An 18,683-nucleotide genomic window follows, 5' to 3' on the forward strand; every position below is an offset into this window, starting at 1 on the left:
CAAAGTATTGACACCATGGTATGACATTGTATTTATGCTTACAATAAATGTTATGAATATAGCATATAATTGTAAGTATTGCAAAATTCTTAGGCACATTATTATCATGGATTCACTCACATGGGACAAGTCTATTAGGCAAACCGAATTTCAGTATGTAGTCAGGTAAATGCTTTTTTTATTAACAATTTGATAAAGAATTTATATGAATTATTAGTTGTCCTCATTGAATAGTATTTTAATTAGGTACCTGGATCACCTCTGCACTGTCAAAAATATTCCAAAAAAACACATGCAACTATCACATCATGTACTGAAGGTAAAATTATGTATGCATTCTGATATTTATGTTATTCCACACATCTCACTTCCAGCTTAATTTTTTATATAATAGGTTCCAAGGCAACAGATTGACAGTAACAGTTGTGGGATATATAATGCATTGTTCCTAAAGCATTTTTTAATGGTGAGCAAACATTTGAGTATAAAAATGAATCATATATATATATATATTATATATATATATATATATATATATATATATATATATATAATATTATATATATATATATGTATATATATATATATAATACATAATTATTCTTTTTCACTAGGATTTAGACATATATGAAAGTAACCCAAATCATTATGTCAATGAAAATCATCAATGGTTTACTTGTGAATACGCTGAAGAATACAGGAGACAAATTAAAAGGCAATGGGATATGCAGTTTTTACTCCACACTAAATTTGGAAAATCATAATTTTTGAGATCCAAAATGTAAATACAAAATATAACTGATTTCTATGTACATATAAAACAAAAAGATTCCTCATTTCTTCAATCTGTGTCTTTGATAATTGACGGTTGAAGATTGACCAGATAGGCACACACCTTAGCAATAGAATTTATGTAAGGCTTTATAGTAAGTGGAATTGGGCTTCTTAAAATTCTAAAAAGTTTTAGCTTTCTTATCATCCTCTCCACATGAACCCTCGCTCGAGCAATTCGACGGGTTAAAGTCACTGCTTGTTCAGATATTTTGTTCTTTGCCATGATTGGAGGAGCCAACAAGTATACATGGTGAAGGGCGAGGATGTCCTGAATGTTAAAACCTTTGTCTGCCATGACAACGTCATTAGCTTCCAAAGCATTAAGAAAACCACTTCTTTGCACTATAGATTTGTCACTGATTGACCCACTATATAATTCTGAAACAAAATTAAAATGACAGATCGGAGAGAGGGAAACCAACAGCTTGAAAGTATTTGCTGACTTGTATCCACTATATGTTCTACGTTGGCTTGATGGATTGGAAGGTTTTTCAATGTAGAATTCAGTACAATCAATTACAGCTCGAAGATTTGGATAAGGTCTGAAAACCTTATATTAAGGTCTGAAAATCAGATATTCCGAAATTGTTGGCCAGCATAAGTAATGTTGGACTTCGCTTTAACCTCACCAAAGTCATCACAAACTGTTCTTTAATACTCAGGGTTGTTTGTATAACTTTTTGCTATAGATAAATAAAATGGTCAAATATTAACAAGAAGACCAAGCAAAACATACCAAACTGGTATTTACTGACCTTCACATGCTTTTTATCCATCTTAGATTTTTTCAGTTTAACACTCTTTCGCCCTTTCCACAACTTTAGCTTCTTTGCCTTTGACTTCAAGTGACCGAGAAGTAATTATATTGACTTATTTGTTAAACCTTGAATATAAATAAAATAATGAAGTATAATGTAATGCAATATATATAATTATTTATTCAAAGGATTATATATACAAACATACCTGTGTAGTGGAAAGTATTTTTTGGATCATCTACCAACGCCATAAACAACTGCCTTCGTAACCGCTTAATATTTTTCAGTTCAGAGTCTTTGTACAGCGAAATGTCGGTCAAATCAATATCAGTCTACATAACAAAAATATGTGCGAGTATTGAGTCACTTTGACATAAATTGTAATCCATGTAAAATAAAATCCATCTGAGTGCTGAGAAATTAATACGTGTATTTAAATTGCATGTACGCAGTGTACAACAAACCTGTGTACATGTACTGTTATGTTTCACTGTACTTTTCGGCGGAGAACAACCCGAGTTAAATGCATTAAGTTCTTTGTTATTTGTTCTTTGTTTGTCATTAAGTTCATTAAGTTCACTATTAATAGTGTCTTCATTTGCATCAATCGCGTCGACTTTTTCCACGCTCAAATTTAATAAACTTTCGGCAAGAGATAATTCTTCCGAAGATCTCGCTGTGCTCGACGACAAATTCAAAAGTGCCTCAGCAACCTCCTTCTCAAAAGCGCGTTGTTTTCTCTTGGTAGAGCTACGTCGTTTCCTTTCAAATCGTTTAGCCTTAACAAAACACGATTTTTAGTTGGGATGCGTTCATTAATGCATGTCGAAAATCATTACTTAATAATTTTATTTAATGCATATTATTACCTTTTCATTGCTCGAGACGGCGGACACAGGATCTGGGTTTTCCTTCGTTGGTCCATTGGTACCGATAAAATGTAAACTACAAATGTAGCTGTCTTTCGTGCACTGAACGAAATTATCACCTCGGTGACACGCGATTATCCATTTTCTTCTCCTCTCTGCCGATCGTACAATACCAGGAAAATGATAAAATTTAATTGGGTCATTGTTTTTATTTCTCTTATGCAGGTGCGGGTATCTTGAATCATTTTTACATGTTCCCCAAGCGCATCTTTTAGTTGCGACCATAGTCCGAACTTTTGCGTGCAATGTACTAATGTTTTCTATACTATCGCGTGAGAGTTTGCGTGACCCGTAGTCCGAACTTTTGCGATTGTTTACATTTTTGATCACGTGTCAAGTACACGTGGCGCCCACGGTGCAAGTGGTGAATTAACTTTGGAGTCCCGAATTGCCACATATTCCTCGTTTCGTTTATTTCTTAAAAAAATTATAATGATTAGAACCACTTTATAACCAACCTTAAATTCTCTTTTGTTTACCACCTCATCTAGGAATTGTTTTTTCAATTCCACCTGAAATGCGAGGGAAAACAAAAAAATGTTTTTGAACTTTGGAGAAGATGTCTAGAGATAATAATGGATTTTTACCATTGTTGGAGTACTAATAACTGATTATTGACCGACGGATATGTGTTTTACGACCAACCAATCAGAGTAGAGGATCTTGAAAAGCCATATTATTAATAAATCAAACTTGAGTAACCAGAAATCCAAGCGTATTTCTATTATCGGATGAAAGATATTCAAAAGATACTCGTTTCCCAATTTACTTTTGGGAATATTAAAACAGCATTAGCTAGGTGGTTAATTGGAACCACCTTTGAATCAAAAGCCAGTGGATATGGTAGTCCAGTTATGACGACAGTACGACCGTTGATATCACTAAAATCGACACCTTCGCTGACCTAAACGTCAAGAAACACACGAGTTTCTTGTAAAACATCCGAGGCTCGTATCAATTCTTTTTGCGATCTGTTATCAGGATGTGTTTGTGTTTTCTAAACCTCATGAACACCATAACTTTTACCCATATATATACAGTAGGAGGCAAAAGTTTGAGTCCAGTCGTTGTAGAATTCCAGTATTAAATCCTGGCAGCGTATTGGAGTTAAGACATGCGTGCTAGTGTTTCAGTACTGTAAACTATATTAATTGCACACTGTTTTGGTCCTAATGATCTAAATTATAACAAAATAAAGTTCTCATTCCTTTACACTGCCCAAGATGGGTAGGAAAAAGGGCAAAGTGATGGTGCACAAGGACAAATAGTTCCATTAAGTATTGAAGGATTCTTTCCTCGTAAGATCGCAGAAGAAGTGAGAATTTAAAAAGGTGGTATGCAACTAACCTTGGAGAGGTTCGAAGAAACTAAATCCTACTCAAGCAAACTTTTAGCTGCTTTGGTCATGCTCGGTTTGGCAATATTGAAAGATATAATAGGATCCTAATTAAAGAAAAGTATCATCCAATTCTTCAAGGACATGGAATTTCATCTGGTACAAAGATGATCGCACGTCTAACTACATGATAATCACCCTAAGCACATGCACATCTTCTATGTGCCAGAAATCGTTTAGAAGCAAACTCATTCTGGTGATCTCGTTGTCATGGCTTTCCACCTCATATTCCAGATCTAAAACCTATGGAGCACTTGTAGAACCGTTTTAACCGGAAGAGGGCGAGGCACAGACCCGCAGCCAGGCTGACTTGAGGCAAGTGGTCAACGAATGCTGGCAAGGTATTGAACGTGTGACATTAAAAAACCTATGGAATCTATGCGAGCAAGAATAAAGGTCATTTCAAGAGCAAAAAAGAGGGAACTAAGCAATGACATGTAAATGCATGTTTGCACATTAAAATACGTAAAAATGAATATCATAACATCTCATAGTTGTTGTACAGCATGTATTTTTCTGTTTACTTGTTTACTTTTTTCTAGTTCACTTATCGGTAAGGTTTTCTGTAGAATATTAATATATGCTGCTGAAACAAAGAAATACAGTCACTGGACTCAAACTTTTGCCTCCTACTGTATATATATATATATATATATATATATATATATATATATATATATATATATATATATATATATATATATATATATATTCTTAAACTAAGAAAATGCTCTTCGCATTAAATTTGAAGAATTTCAGCTGAAAGTAAACTTTAAAATTTAAAATTACTTGTGTTTCAAATGTTCCTTATTGTTGAAGTTTGTTGATTTCAAAAAGTTAATATGGTTCATATTTTACTGTTTTTCGTTCCAATCATTAGATGATTTTATTAATTTATCTAATTAGGAGTATGAGTAAAAATGCCCTAGTCAACAATGAAGCTTTTCGTACTTGCACCTTATACAAGCATGGCGTGACATGTTCGGTCAAGAACCATTAAAATAGAAGAAAGTCATAATATAATGTTTGCAAAATGCTGTTTTCATTTACAGAAATCCGGCGTGAGAAAATTCAAAGCATTCAAAGGTTTAATACTGATAATTGTATGGTCCAGCCTGACGCAGAGCTGATTCTTCTATTTATCCCATTATGCTTTTCGAGCGTAGACCACGAGGGATATTTGAATACTAAGCGAAACAACCTATAACGCTGTTAATGCATATTAAAGAAATATTGTTTTTTTAAGGCGAATATGGATTTCTATCTTGTTATTTACTTTATATATTACCGATAAAGATATGGACGTTTAGGATGTGAAAAAATATACACTATATCGGCGCAAATTTGTGGTATCTCATAAGGTGAGTTGATGTTTCATGATGTCATATGCCAACATGCTGATCGAGTGTGTTATTATATACAACGTATAAGCCTTTATTTGTTAGCCTTCGTTAGCCTTTATTCGACCCTATTATAGATCAAGAATTGCAGTTAGGTCTTTTTTCATCGTTCAATGATTTGCGCTATGATTTTCCATGTTATTATCTGTTTATATAGTTAAATAGTTGGCTATAGTAGGGATAGCTAAACAATACCTTAGAATTCCAGCAATTATGGCCTGGCTAGAATACCTCAGAGGAGCAAAATAGAATAGTCCAATGTTGTGATATATATATAACGAAGGAGCAGCATATGGCAGTGTTTCTAATGTCTTTGTTTGAAATGTAGGATATTATAAATAGTTGAGTTATATTTTGATTTTTCAGATTGATACTAAATCGAGAGGGGTTAATGTAACAGTGCTTCTCCACAGCAGGGTTGGGACTGTTCCAAAGGGTATAAATTGTGCATCAGAGTCTGCCTATATCATTAAAATTATCACAAAGCTCTCTTTTTTGCCTTCAGATACATTTATCCATCCATATCTTGTTAGGGACAGTTTTTGGATTTAACACAATTTGATTTCATTGGATAAGACCTCTATCTATATATTGTTTGAATCAATTACATGCATTTACATGGTGAATTGATTGGAATTTACACTATCATAGGGAGGTAGAAAAGCCGTGTAGAATGGGCTGAAGGATGGGCATATTTGATAATAGTCTTAAAGTAGTTTTCTTAAAGATGCCGGTATAGCAGGGGATAGCTAAAGAATAGCTTAAAATTCCCCATAGTAGCTAAATTATTATTTACTAGTATTTTTTGTTTGATGTACTCAATTCCTAACACGATTGCAAAGTTTTATTTTAAGTGTGAACTTAGGATTTACTTCACTCCAATTTTTAAATTATTTACTCTCAACTTTATCTGATGATGTCTCATCTGATTTTAAGGACCACAAAAATCCTTTTGCAATAATTGATCTGTACTGCAATAATTGATATTTAAAAACATGTCAAATAAGCACTGGACAAATACAAAACCTTCAAAGCCTAGGTGCAATATTATATATGATCATTTCTCTGTATTTCTATATAATCATGTAGGACCTATAATTCTCATGTATTAATGTCTGCTGTGTTTTCTATATTATGACTCATGAATATTTTAGTAAATTTACATTACATTCATACATGTAACAAAATATCATGTCAGAGTTTCTAGGGTTTCTTGAGAATTAACTTATCTTATAATAAGAAAAATATTTTCTTGGAAATATATCTTATATTAAGAAAATTTCTTAAGAAAATTTCTTTTTCTCATTATAAACATTCTATAAGAAATTTTGGACTAATTTCAAGAAAATTTTCTTAAACTGAGAAATTATTTGCGTGCAACTTTTCTTATTTTAAGAAAATTTTCTTAAGAAAAAAAGTAAGAAAAATTTCTTATAATTCTCTCAAAAAAATTTGAACTCATTAAAATGAGTTTTTTTTTCTTGAAATATGAAAATGACTTTTTGCTGTTTACTTATACTAGAGGATTTTAATTAGAATCAAGGATTATATTTGTTGACTCTGGACAATTAATACCTGTTTCCACCAAATCTGACACATTTTCAGCAGATTAACTTACAGCTTTTAAACCTGACAAGCTGTCTTAAATGTCTGTGTTTAAAGACTTTGGTGTTAATACGATGGAAAAATGCAGTAGAACCCATACTTTTCCTCGGCAAATGGCAAGAAACACAGGACCTTTGTTCTCTAGATTGTGAAATTTTTCAGAAAATTTTTCCATTGCCTAAGACCATAAAACCTCAATATGCCTGTTCATTAACAATTATTTAGATGAACATAACCTTCAGATCAAATGACCTGTTTTTCGAATAACTCAAACCAGTTAACTATGATCATTGCATGTTGCATGAGAATTGCATCTAAGTTTGGTTTGTTGATAAATAAAATCTATGAAATTCTGCAGAATGGATTTCTATTTAGACATCCCTTTCAGACTGCCATAATTCGAATTCACTGGTAATTAGTACTAAAGGCCATGTTACACGGTGCAATTTTTCTTGCAACTTGCAATGCAATTGCACTGCTAAGATATTTAAATTATTAGTCTGCAAGAAGAAAAGTGCGTGAAGTGTATGAACACAAAAGTTTTGTTATTCCCAAATTTACATACATCTCTCAAAAGTAGAATTGCACTGCAAGTTGCAAGAAAAATTGCGCAGTGTAACAGGGCCTTAACATTGTGGTTACAGCGATTTGCAAGTCGCTTCATTATGGACAAAACCCCAACAAAGAAATGTTCACGTAGAACAAGATACCAAACATTAATTCTTGTGGTAGTTTTTTGAGTGTCTAGTTATTGGACGCAACAATTGGGTTGTACAATACAATATGTACAGCCGTATATACACTCCTGGTATATTAGCTATATATCGATCATCCCAATGATGCTTTAACATTATTTAAACCTCTGATTGTTCATTCCAGGGTTTCACTGAGGAAGAAAGACAACTTCAACAGAATATTCGCAAATTACAAAACCAACTCGAAGCTAAAGAACAGGAACATCGTCAAAGGGAATGGAAACTTGTGGACAAACTGAAGGAAAATGATGTCACAATACATACGTAAGCTTTATGAAATTCCTCAGGGGGGGAGGGACGGGGGACAAGACCATGTATATTGAAATGGGTTCTTACCTAAATCATTCACATTCTGCATTTCTGATTTCTGTACCAATATATGTTCATTGGCGGATCTGGCGTAAGTCGAAATGCATTATTTATTTTGATTGTTAACCTCCAAAGGTTCATTACTCGTGTCTAGTGTCTACGAGTAGCTTTTTTTGAAAATATTTTTAATTCTCAATATGTCCAATATCCAAATGTGAGCTGTTCTAGTTTATTTTCACAAACCTAAGTTCTGCCACAGGGCATGTCTATTTCAAAACTCAGAATATATCCGCTTTTGAACCGAGAAACCATATTTAACTTATAATACTGGGCTGTAGGAAGGCCTTATTATGACTTTCATGAATTCATCCGTTCAAGAATAGTGCTTTTGAACAAGTTGATGTTGAAATTCGACAACTTTTTAACAATTCGAGAGGAACGACTTTTTACAGGTGACAAGTGATTTTTTTTTATTACACAGGCTAAATCAATCAATCGCAAACTTAAAGAGCAAGATGGACTAACAGAACCAGGAATATTCCAGATTAACTGTAGCAAAGGATGTTGAACTGGAAACGTTGCATCAACAGGATGCCAATATGAGATCTGAACTCGCGCAGAGAAAAAATAATTTTGAGAGGTTCGAATAAACGTTGAATATAACTTTGTTTTCTCGATTGTCTTTAAATTCCGACCTATCGTAAAACGTTCCTCAATAATTGCAGGCTCACCGTATGAGGTGATTTTTCATGGGGTTTAAACATATCTGGTCAGATAAACCTGGCCATTATTTGAAGCCATTCAATCCATCCGTCTAAAACACCTCCTTCGCTGAGCTGAAGTGCAAATATGTGTTCATTAATATTGTACTACAGTATAAATAAGGATTGATAACAAACGATTTTTTAAGGTAAAGAAAAAGTGAAAAAGTTTGATCGAAAATCTTAAAAAAAACATACCCGCAATTTACGAATCCTATTTTGTATTGATATTACTAGTCGTGTATCGTATTGAAGATTTCTATTAAAGATGTAAATTCAGGTCTTGATCCAACTTTTTTCTTTAGGAGGCAGAAAGAGTTGTCTTTATCTTTGGAAAGAGAGTCGTCGTTGGAACGTTCTAGGGCTCAGCTAGAGTTAGATTGGCAGCGCAGATATGAATAGGAAGAAAGAACTGGGTACATATGATAAACAAGGAGAACTAGTTAAGAATTTAACACAAGGCAAAGAAGAGGTGAATATATATATGAATATGTAAAAAATAAAATTTTACACCCCTTTCCATTGCCTCTACCCTACCCTTTTTCAATTTGGAATCCCGTTAAAGTTTCAGCCCTACAAGGTCCAAATGAAGCGATATAATGTTACTAAACTGATCATCAGGGACTTCAACGTCAACATTAAGGTTGATAGAACTCTTCTGTATTTTTTCACATCAGGCGTTATCGTTGGTGTAACAACAGAAACGTGAACTGCTTCACAAGGATAGTGTTATCCATACTTTGAAGACACAAAGAGATGAATCAGTTTCTATCCTCAAGCTTCATGGACTAACCGTGCCTTCCCAAATATCAGGTGAGTTTTACACCTTGATTGTAGGTAGATTGTAAACGCTTAGCGTTCGGTTTTTATACGGCGTATATGGGGCCCTAGCTCTTCCAGCTGGGCAGATTAACACAAATAGAGGAAATGATGTAAATTGAACAAAATTTTGTACAAGGTGTGACGGGGTGTAAAATCCTCGAGAAATTTTAAAAATGATTTAAAACATTGGTGCCAAATGAGACATCTTTTGAGATTGTTCTTCTATACCACAACTATGTATATAGAGTCTCTTTATGTAAATTCGTAATTCAACTAATGATTGTATGCAGTGGTAACAGGAAACTCATCGATTCCAAATTCAGTCTCCGTTATTCGCCGTAATAAAGTTGTTGAAAATAGATTGCAAGTCGAATCATGCTCCTCTCGTAGTGGCTATACTTAAAAGCCAATTGATGTGCTTAACGAGGTAACTGTCGCAAGATGTATAAACTTTAGATGCGGACGGAAATATCAAACGAAAATATCTTAGTATTTTCGAAACCTTACTGATTATATTACTCGAAGTTTAACGCGCATGTAATTTTCACTGAAACAAGACGCCTGTTCTGGCGTTAACTCCGGCGTGCCGTGCACGTGCCAGTCTTCAATATAAAGCTTCTGAACATAAACAATACAGTTCATATAAATCATATTCATTTAAATGCCTTGCGAACCTAAATGTTGTTCGATCGCAAAATTCAGAAGCACATCGTACTTTAAAAAGTATAGAAGTTCAATTGTTCAAAAATGTAAATAAACGGCATGATACATTCGCTTTGTCTTACACTTAACACTTTGCCTTTGGAATTCGCGCTTGTATAGTTATATTAATTAAATCTTCAATCCTGTGCAAACTATGACGAGTCAAAGCGCCCATACACGACCACATCATCTTGTTAAACGGCGAAATAGCAGCGATATTACTAAAATAGGACCAGAATCTACATGTATTAAATATATTCTTACCCCAATTCAATCTAAACTTAATCGAAAAGCATGAAAAGAACGGTTTATTTGTTCCTCTTGGAGGAATTGCTGTATCATGCGAGCGAAATCGAATCGCGCATCGGAAAATTAGCCAAAGCTGTGCACCACAACTCTTGGGAGACAAGACTGGGACATAGATAAATGCAATCACATACACATTTTAAACACTAGTATATTTCGCGCCATTTCAGACTTGCCACGACGAAAAAAAAATAAAAAAAAGAAACAAAAACAAAACAAAACCGAGGCGAATTTTCAACTCCGTCGCTGACGCCGGAGTAATAACGCGATTTTTCTTCATTGCCGAAACACTTGACACATTCCAAAATTATTTTCAGTTTGTACTGATGTAATTGAGGACCTACCCTGCGCTCGCGAATCTGAAACCTTTTTATAATATAAGTATGATATAACGAGCAATTTGATTGGCTACCGCGCGTGCATTGTGAGGCCATAACAGTGAACTCTAAAAAGACTGGAACGATAACTTGGCCGCCATCTTTGAAGCCAGCACTGATGGCCGCCATGAAGGCCAAGAGTTGAAATTACACCACCAAAACAACGCCGGTTTTTATACACAAATCCTTCTCATCTGATCATGAATAAAAGCTTAAAACAAGCATTGACACTTAGATTTTACTAAAAAACAAGTTTTATGAACGTGAAAAGGTGCAAACCTATTTTTTTTGCGAGTTGAAGGCGAAGTTTTTTTTCGGCCCGTTCAAATTCTTTAAATATTTAAGTACAAAGCTGGTACCTCGCCGGTTTTTACAGTAAGATGATGCGGATTACTTAGGTCTATCCAAAAAGGGTAAATTCGTTGTTTAAAGTTGAAGTGGTCAAATAAAAATTGCACTTTTCTCGCAATTTTTTGCCAAAAAATACGATTTTTACGGAATTTTCACTCTCCCCAGTTCTTTTGAAGGCTTGATTTGCTCGCTCGGCTGCCGCCTTAATCAGCAAATTATATTCAAATCGGCTTCATCCAATGACTAGTCTTTATTGTTGAGTTATCGTTCCAGTCTTATTAGAGTTCACTGGGCCATAATGCACGCTTCTGGCTTTTGAAGTTTTTGTTGCTAAGCAACATCTTTAATAACATGTAAGAAGAATTTCATTATTGATCAAATAAATAAATTTTGTTGTTGCCCTATAATTTCTTCTTATATTATAAAAGAATTAAAAAAGCTTGTCGCGTGCCTTTATGGTGTAATAATGCACATCGTGCATTATTACACCATAAAGGCACGCGACTCGTTTTTTAATTCTTAAACATCGATACCTCTCCCATTGCTTCGCAAGATTTTATCATTTCTCTAGATTTTATCAGTCATGCATGTTTCACCAGTCGAAGATGTTGGCACACCAGCAGCGAATATGAATAATAAAGAACTTCCAGTTCAGAACGAAAATTTGCGTCTGTTATTCATCAAATGAGAGAGGACATGGAGGATTTGACGAAACAGTTGACGCAACGTACCACTGGATCGATTACTAATGCAAGAGATGGCGTACCCATTACGGAAGGTAATTAAATGATAATAAAGCGGGAAAATATTTCATAACAAAACAATTTCGAAAATATAAAGCCAGATTGTTTTCTATGCATGGATGATTTTAATTTTTTCTTAAAACCTTATGTTTAATATAGCTACTCTACTGTAGCCTGGGTTTGACCCCCGGGGCTTATTAGGCAATCCCCGTTCTACTGTACATATATAGCTTCTGTATTTTGAAAGACATATTTTTAGAATGACTAATCGTTATAGTGATCGTAACAAAGATCAGTGTGAATGGAATTAATCTGGTATTTCTTTACTAAACATTTCAGAATATGTGACAAGTCTGAAAAAAGAAATTTGAGAAGTGAAGGCGAGAAACCGCGAACTGACCCAATCCATGGCTAATACAAATGCTAAACTGAAAATACTGAGCCAACTTACGTTTTAGATGGAAGTAAGGATAATGTTCATGTAAGAGGTCTGGTGGCACAGCTGAACAGCACAATCGGTAAGTGGTAGATAACAAAGTTCAACCATACAACAGCAGTTCAAGAAGTTACAAAGCTTAAACATAGCATCATTAAATTGAAACATTACCTCATCCCCCGCATACCCAGCAGTTTTCATTGTGTTATCTGAATAGTTATAGTTTAACGTTGAATTAGTTTTCTGTGTCTAATGTCAAATTTTAACCTACAATGTCCTGAATAATTTCTGCGGATTTTCGCTCCGCACGCGGGTAGTATAAAAACAACCCCTACATACATTGCCTCGATATGCTGATTTATTACACCGAGTTACATAACTGTTCACTATCTTTACTGCAAATATTTCCGTTAAGTCAAATATTTGACTTTCAAGTTACGTAATTTTGTGGGTCATTAAAAAAACACTATAGCATGTTGATTAGCCCTGAGAATTTACCCGAGTGAAAATTTGAAAAAAATGCCTGTATTTTTTTGCAAGACACAACTGGAGTATCAAGGATTAATGTAAGAGCTGATATTCCAATCGCATTGTACTATTGACCATGGTAACTTAAATTGTGGGAATCGCACGAAAGGCATTCTGTATTAACCGACTAGAATTTCAGATAAGGTATATAATATAATTGCCTATTTCACAATATATATTCTTGCACGTCTTTAGGTAGTTTACGCCAGGGCGTCTATAAGATAGGGCGGCGAAACGCACGGATGGCGTGTTGAAACATGTGTGATGCGATTTTAGGACTGGGACGGGGCGGTCGGCGAAAAATTCTCGAGCGAAACAATATTTACTTGGTTTTTAACAAGCTCGATTAAAACCACTCAATCTCTGAAGCTATTAACGCGACATCTAAAATAAGATTTCTCCTGTGTAATTTATAACTCTTTCTATTAATATTGTGTCTTAAAATTGTTTCTTCAAAGTTAACTGACCGAATTTGTCAAATTAAAACTACGGACACGCACGGCTACTTGGTCTGTTTTTAGATGTATCATACATATTTTGATTTTTCTCAGTGAGGAAAATCCCCAAAAGCATTATACTTCAAGATTTGGTGTCCAGAATATTGACGAACATTTGTAGCAAATTTCACTACACAACGTTTTGAACCTTTTTTGCAATCATTTGTGGAAGTGAACGTATTCAAACTTTCTACAACAAAATTGTTTTCACGGCTGCGAGGTCGGAAAATATCAACACAAAATCCCGTTAAATTATATTATATACTTAGATAACGTTCCGAATTGAAAATATGATATGTTTTTCTTTCGTCATGGCAATGTCGACCTAGCCAAGCTAAAAACAAAACAAGAAAATGCTAACTTACTTGCAGGAGCATTTGACCGCGTCACAACAACGTTTTCGAATTTTCAAAATACAAAATTTCCATTAAAAAATTGAAAACCTTGCCATAGCTCCTAAAGCTGGGAAATTTAGAAAATAACTCTCTTGTTCATTAACATCGATTCCACGTGCAAATAGTCGCATAATGTTTTGAACCTTTTTCACAATTTTCTCTGGAAAACGACAACCATAAAACGGAACCATGTTTACAAACTTGTCTTGGTAACCAGCGGACTTGGACGAGTATAAAAAACACGAAGAAACCCTTTCAAGAACAGCAATTATCTCATTTACATTGAAATTAACAGTATTTCCAACTGGAAATGACGAATTTGTGTCATCTGTTTCCAGATCAGTGTCATCCAAACTAATAATCATCTCAAGTTCTTCGTCTTCTAAGTAACCCGCCGCCATTTTGAAAACAGTTTTTCGAATCTTTATGGGGGGTCCGCACATCACACATGTTTCAACACGCCATCCGTGCGTTTCGCCGCCCTATCTTATAGGCGCCCTGTTTACGCCAAGAGAAATTAAAACTTATACCTCAATTGGGAAAATGTAAAGCAATTATCGTTCATCTTCAATGTTTACTTCATCATTCTTCAGAAGAGGTGAGTCTTCTTCTCTAAATGGCTATAGACTTCTGTTTTAATGCACTTGTATTTTTATCCGTCATCGCTGAGAATGTTTGTGATGTATGTTCTCGCATTTTTATGGTGTGTATTTATTAGCAGTAACATATGTCGTGCCGATAAATTTAGTCTATAGTGTAAATGGGGCTGGTTTTCGAGTGCTACATTCCTGGATTTTAGAAACCTGTGTCGAGCATTGATGATCAACGCACTTTCTTTTTTCAGGTTCGTCAGAAGCAACTAAACATATCAACTTCACTATCAGTTGATAACAGGGAATCGTCAGGCCAACGAAGAAATGAATGCTTTGAAGCAGCAGAACTCTGGTCTCAAGCTGCAGGTAACCCAAAAAAGACGCCAGGCTGACGAATTTTACAAAACGGGTTTGGAGAGAAATATTGATGCTGTATCATTAGGAAACCAGGTTAGTTCAATGATATTATTAAATAACTAGATCGCAGATGCAAAATGGATATAATAAAGACATTCTTTAGGTATATAACATTAAAACAAATTAAACATGTAAATGTATCACAGTCTGAAGCTTAACGGTGAACTCACTTACAATTGTACATTACCGTGTTGTTGGTTAATGCAAGATCGAACGAAATTTATATGTGCTTTTAAAACCGCAAGCAGTTAAGAGAGGATTTGATTAGTTATCAGCCGGAGGGCAGGAATGTCAGTAAATCCTGGGTGATTCACTGAGCAACAAGCGAGCAGCTATAATGCTAACCTAAGATATCACTTGTAACAGCCATATGCTGGACCGGAAACTATCGAAATAATAAAAAGTTAATCAGTGTATAATAAACATAATATGACACCAACTCCGGTTAACTCGAACCCCCGGTAACTCGAACAATTTTCCTTTTCCTTAGGGAGTTCGAGTTAGCGAGGAACTATTGTATTTTAAACGCGCACTCGAACTTGTTGAGTGGGAGTCATAACATTTCCATGGCGGTATTTCCACTCGAATAAGAGCTTAATTTTCAGTGTTTTTCGTTAAATCTTTGTATCGATTAAGAAATAACTTTCTCTGTGATCGGTGATGACAAAATTTGTATGTCACACTCAATGAGTGTGAGTGTAACACAGCCTACAGGCGATAGTGTGGATACGGAAGAATTACTGATAATCGTTTGATATTTATCTGTTTTGAGAGCGTAATGTCCGAAATTTTTGTATTCGGTGTTTATAGAAAGAAATTTGAGTTTCTGCAGAGATCGTTTATGAAAGTATGGGTTAATGTTTGTCGCAGATAAACTACCCGAGGTAGAAATATTAGCAACATCTAGTCAAGAATTGTGTGACAGGCAGGAGATGATTTTCTGCAGTTGTCAGCATTAAAATTGGATCTTGCCAGTCACGGAAAACCTTTGAATACGTACAATCCAGAAAGTCAGTTTATACAAGACCTTCGAGAGAAAGGTGAGTGTACTGTCTGACGCTTTTGAAATACTATCTTTATTTGTGTTTAGAATCTTAAAAATCACGACTGCCGTAGAACATTCTAAATCTACTGAATTAATTCAAACGTATAGATTGTGATGTAACCCAACCACTGTCAGTTGTTAGACCATATATAGAATGCATATCCCTTGTTGTTCTGATCCACTTAAAATAGCGTGATATAGCTATGACGCCTGTCTATGGAGTTATATTTCATTCAAACCCGTTCACAATTTGTAAGTTACGACCTTTTCCAAAACAGTAAATTGATTGCGGCTGGAAAACCTCTCATCAACATTTCTCATCAACACATAACAAACCCTAAATTCACTTCATAAAATTCTGAATGATTTAGTCAGGATTTGAATTTTAAACGTTTTCCTTTTTTTTCAGAAGTCCCTGGTATGAAGGGAGTAGTATCGTCATCTAAAGGATTACACACCAAACTACGTCAAGCTGCTCAAAGGAAAAATGGAGTAACAAAAGAACGCGAACAGTTGATTAAAATGGGAAATAAGCTGAGAGCTGAATTGTTGAAATATAAAGGTATTTGAAGGGATATTTTGGAATATCTATTAAGATGGCATTAATATATATACGTTAGTCGAAATAAATTACTGTAAGAATGAATTGAATACATTTTTCCTATAATCATGATGCGTAGCTTCTGTTGTTCGCAAAAGACTAACTGCATGTGCAAAAGATCCCGCGATGATTACGTCACTACCGCATGTAGGGTAGTGACACGTGACCGGGCTCCAGAACACCGCGGAATAACGTCTGGGCAAACGCCGGTCGGTTATAAGCATATGGCGAAAAACTTCAATTGGAACTTTTGAAAGAAAACATGCAAGTTATATTAATTGATAAGATATAAGTTAAACTTGTACTTGAAAATGTACCGAAAACGGGTGGACTAAACATTCGTTTAATGCGTCCTTGCATTGAAATATGAAATAAAATTGTTTTGCAGAGCGTCTTTAAACCATTTTTGATAAATTGTTAAGAACAAAAGTTTAAACCTATATAATAGAAGTTGAGAAAAACTACAATTATTGAGAACACGAAAATTTCTTGTTTCTCTGCAGCGTGGCGGCTTTGGTATAATGAGAGATGCTGAAATAAGTAATCTCGTGGTAAAATCGATTATATTTAGTGTACCGCTGCCACCGTTTTGATTTTAGAATGTTATTCTATCGTTATATATTAGGAGGGAAAAAATCGCCTTCAATTGAGGCACGTCAATCGTCCAAAGATCCGCAGAATGTGGCGCAAACATCCCGATCCCAACTACGGGGTTTGGAACAGTTGCAATATGAACTAACAAGCAAAGAACTGCAGTATGCACAGAGAAAACTAGCGAGGAATAATGATCAGCATTCGCTATCTCCTCGGAAAAAGAATTCCGCGTCGGCCCAAAAACTTCAAAAACACTCTTCAAACACGGAACTCGCAGAAAAAGCAGGCCTACCGGAATCGTCTACTGTTCGTGACGAAATCGTCTCGCCATGGCAACCTTCGTTCTCATCAGACGACCGCGCGTCGTTACAAGATGTCTGGAAACTACTAGGCGAGGACAGTCCTGGATTAACCCATCGCGGGACGAAGTCAGCAAGTCTCAGCTTCGGGAAAGTTCCTCAACTACGGAGAGTTTCACAGTCAAAGGTCAGCCTAGTCACGTGCATCTCAAGCCAGAGTGTTCCAAGGCTGCGCTGTCTGTCAAGGCAGCTGGGAAATGGACACTCTCCCAGGTAAAAGCGAAGATAAGAAATTATAATATATAAGACGAAGATGTTCGCGAGGGATTGTAGATATTTTTATTTACCTATAATATTTGTTTTTAGCAAGACCGATCATTCATGGCAGTAGGAGGCTGTGTTGGGAATGCCTTTAGAGGCTATGTTTAACCCTCACTTCCAATCTGTCCTTAATTATCCAATTTTCTTACTTACTATTGATCCCCATGCAGTATTAATTTATACCCATGACGTTTGCATGCATTATAATAATCATTCTATTTCCGCATGATTTCCAACACCCCCCCCCTATTATAATATAAAAAGTATTAGAATAAAAAAAAGTTGTGCCTCGTTCAGTGTTCACCGTCCCAATAAATGTTAACTTGATTGAATTCTAATTTTAATGCAACTGTTCGAAATATATGTTAAAATCTAAAGCACTAAGTTCTATACTGTCTTTCGTGTGCGACCAGATCTAATGATCTTGATCTAATGACCTGTATCTCAATTGGCTACTGGAACTTAGCTAGACTCCTTAATTGGTGCGGTCACGTTCTCTGTAGGCTTTTCTCCCACGCCGTCCATCTAGCTTCTAACTCACGAAGCAGTTTGGCATCCCAGGGGACCTTGGCGTCACAATACTCGCGGTAGAGGAACTTTCCTTGCAGAATAATGGGCGAAATCAACCCGAGAGGATCATAAACTTTCGCGATCCTTCCGAGGACTCCTCGCTTCGTCGGACTTGCTGGGTCAGCAGGAAACTAGATTTTGTATGGCTTGAGCATGTATGGCTTAGGCGGCCAAAGGAGTGGAAATTCTGTCCCAAACAGCTTGGACCTCACACTATTTTAGGAAGACTAGGCGTAAATTATAAGATTATCAGAAACAGGTCGAGAGTTCATGGTCCATCACGACAATCTAAAACCTTACTTTATGCCTACTGAGCAGGGAAAGTTTGCTTGTCCTGGT

General features: G+C 35.4%; 2 protein-coding genes and 1 long non-coding RNA gene across 3 annotated transcripts; 2 read left to right on the top strand and 1 right to left on the bottom strand.

Annotated features, from left to right (window-relative positions):
- Window positions 1–12: 12 nt before the first annotated feature.
- Window positions 13–1,414, top strand: LOC114539200. Its single transcript, XM_028559875.1, has 5 exons — window positions 13–18; window positions 94–165; window positions 247–319; window positions 395–466; window positions 615–1,414. Exons 2-5 carry the CDS (start codon window positions 107–109, stop codon window positions 762–764), a joined length of 354 nt encoding a protein of 117 aa, XP_028415676.1. The 5' UTR covers window positions 13–18; window positions 94–106; the 3' UTR covers window positions 765–1,414.
- A 280-nt stretch (window positions 1,415–1,694) lies between these two features.
- On the bottom strand, window positions 1,695–2,746 carry LOC114539213. Its single transcript, XM_028559881.1, has 4 exons — window positions 2,462–2,746; window positions 2,057–2,371; window positions 1,801–1,924; window positions 1,695–1,717 (listed from the first exon to the last, which is right to left on the bottom strand). The coding sequence occupies exons 1-4, from the start codon at window positions 2,744–2,746 to the stop codon at window positions 1,695–1,697; spliced, it is 747 nt and encodes a 248-aa protein (XP_028415682.1).
- A 2,347-nt stretch (window positions 2,747–5,093) lies between these two features.
- On the top strand, window positions 5,094–12,476 carry LOC114539202. Its single transcript, XR_003688854.1, has 7 exons — window positions 5,094–5,278; window positions 7,802–7,941; window positions 8,468–8,626; window positions 9,053–9,219; window positions 9,425–9,560; window positions 11,877–12,083; window positions 12,388–12,476. It is a non-coding gene; the product is annotated as an uncharacterized LOC114539202 (long non-coding RNA).
- The last annotated feature ends 6,207 nt before the right edge of the window (window positions 12,477–18,683 follow it).

This window comes from Dendronephthya gigantea, unplaced genomic scaffold (assembly GCF_004324835.1).
Source record: "Dendronephthya gigantea isolate DGI-Jeju-01 unplaced genomic scaffold, DenGig_1.0 000196F, whole genome shotgun sequence".
NCBI lineage: Eukaryota > Metazoa > Cnidaria > Anthozoa > Malacalcyonacea > Nephtheidae > Dendronephthya > Dendronephthya gigantea.

What these genes read in the sequence shown, in the direction of transcription:
- LOC114539200 (XM_028559875.1), top strand. Translation starts at nt 107, where the DNA reads ATGGATTCACTCACATGGGACAAGTCTATTAGGCAAACCGAATTTCAG. An exon ending in GAATTTCAGTATGTAGTCAG is followed by an intron (nt 166 to 246) that starts GTAAATGCTTTT and finishes TATTTTAATTAG; the next exon opens with GTACCTGGATCACCTCTGCA. An exon ending in TCCTAAAGCATTTTTTAATG is followed by an intron (nt 467 to 614) that starts GTGAGCAAACAT and finishes CTTTTTCACTAG; the next exon opens with GATTTAGACATATATGAAAG.
- LOC114539213 (XM_028559881.1), bottom strand. Translation starts at nt 2,746, where the DNA reads ATGGTCGCAACTAAAAGATGCGCTTGGGGAACATGTAAAAATGATTCA. An exon ending in ATAACAGTACATGTACACAG is followed by an intron (nt 1,925 to 2,056) that starts GTTTGTTGTACA and finishes TTTGTTATGTAG; the next exon opens with ACTGATATTGATTTGACCGA. An exon ending in AAATACTTTCCACTACACAG is followed by an intron (nt 1,718 to 1,800) that starts GTATGTTTGTAT and finishes TTTATATTCAAG; the next exon opens with GTTTAACAAATAAGTCAATA.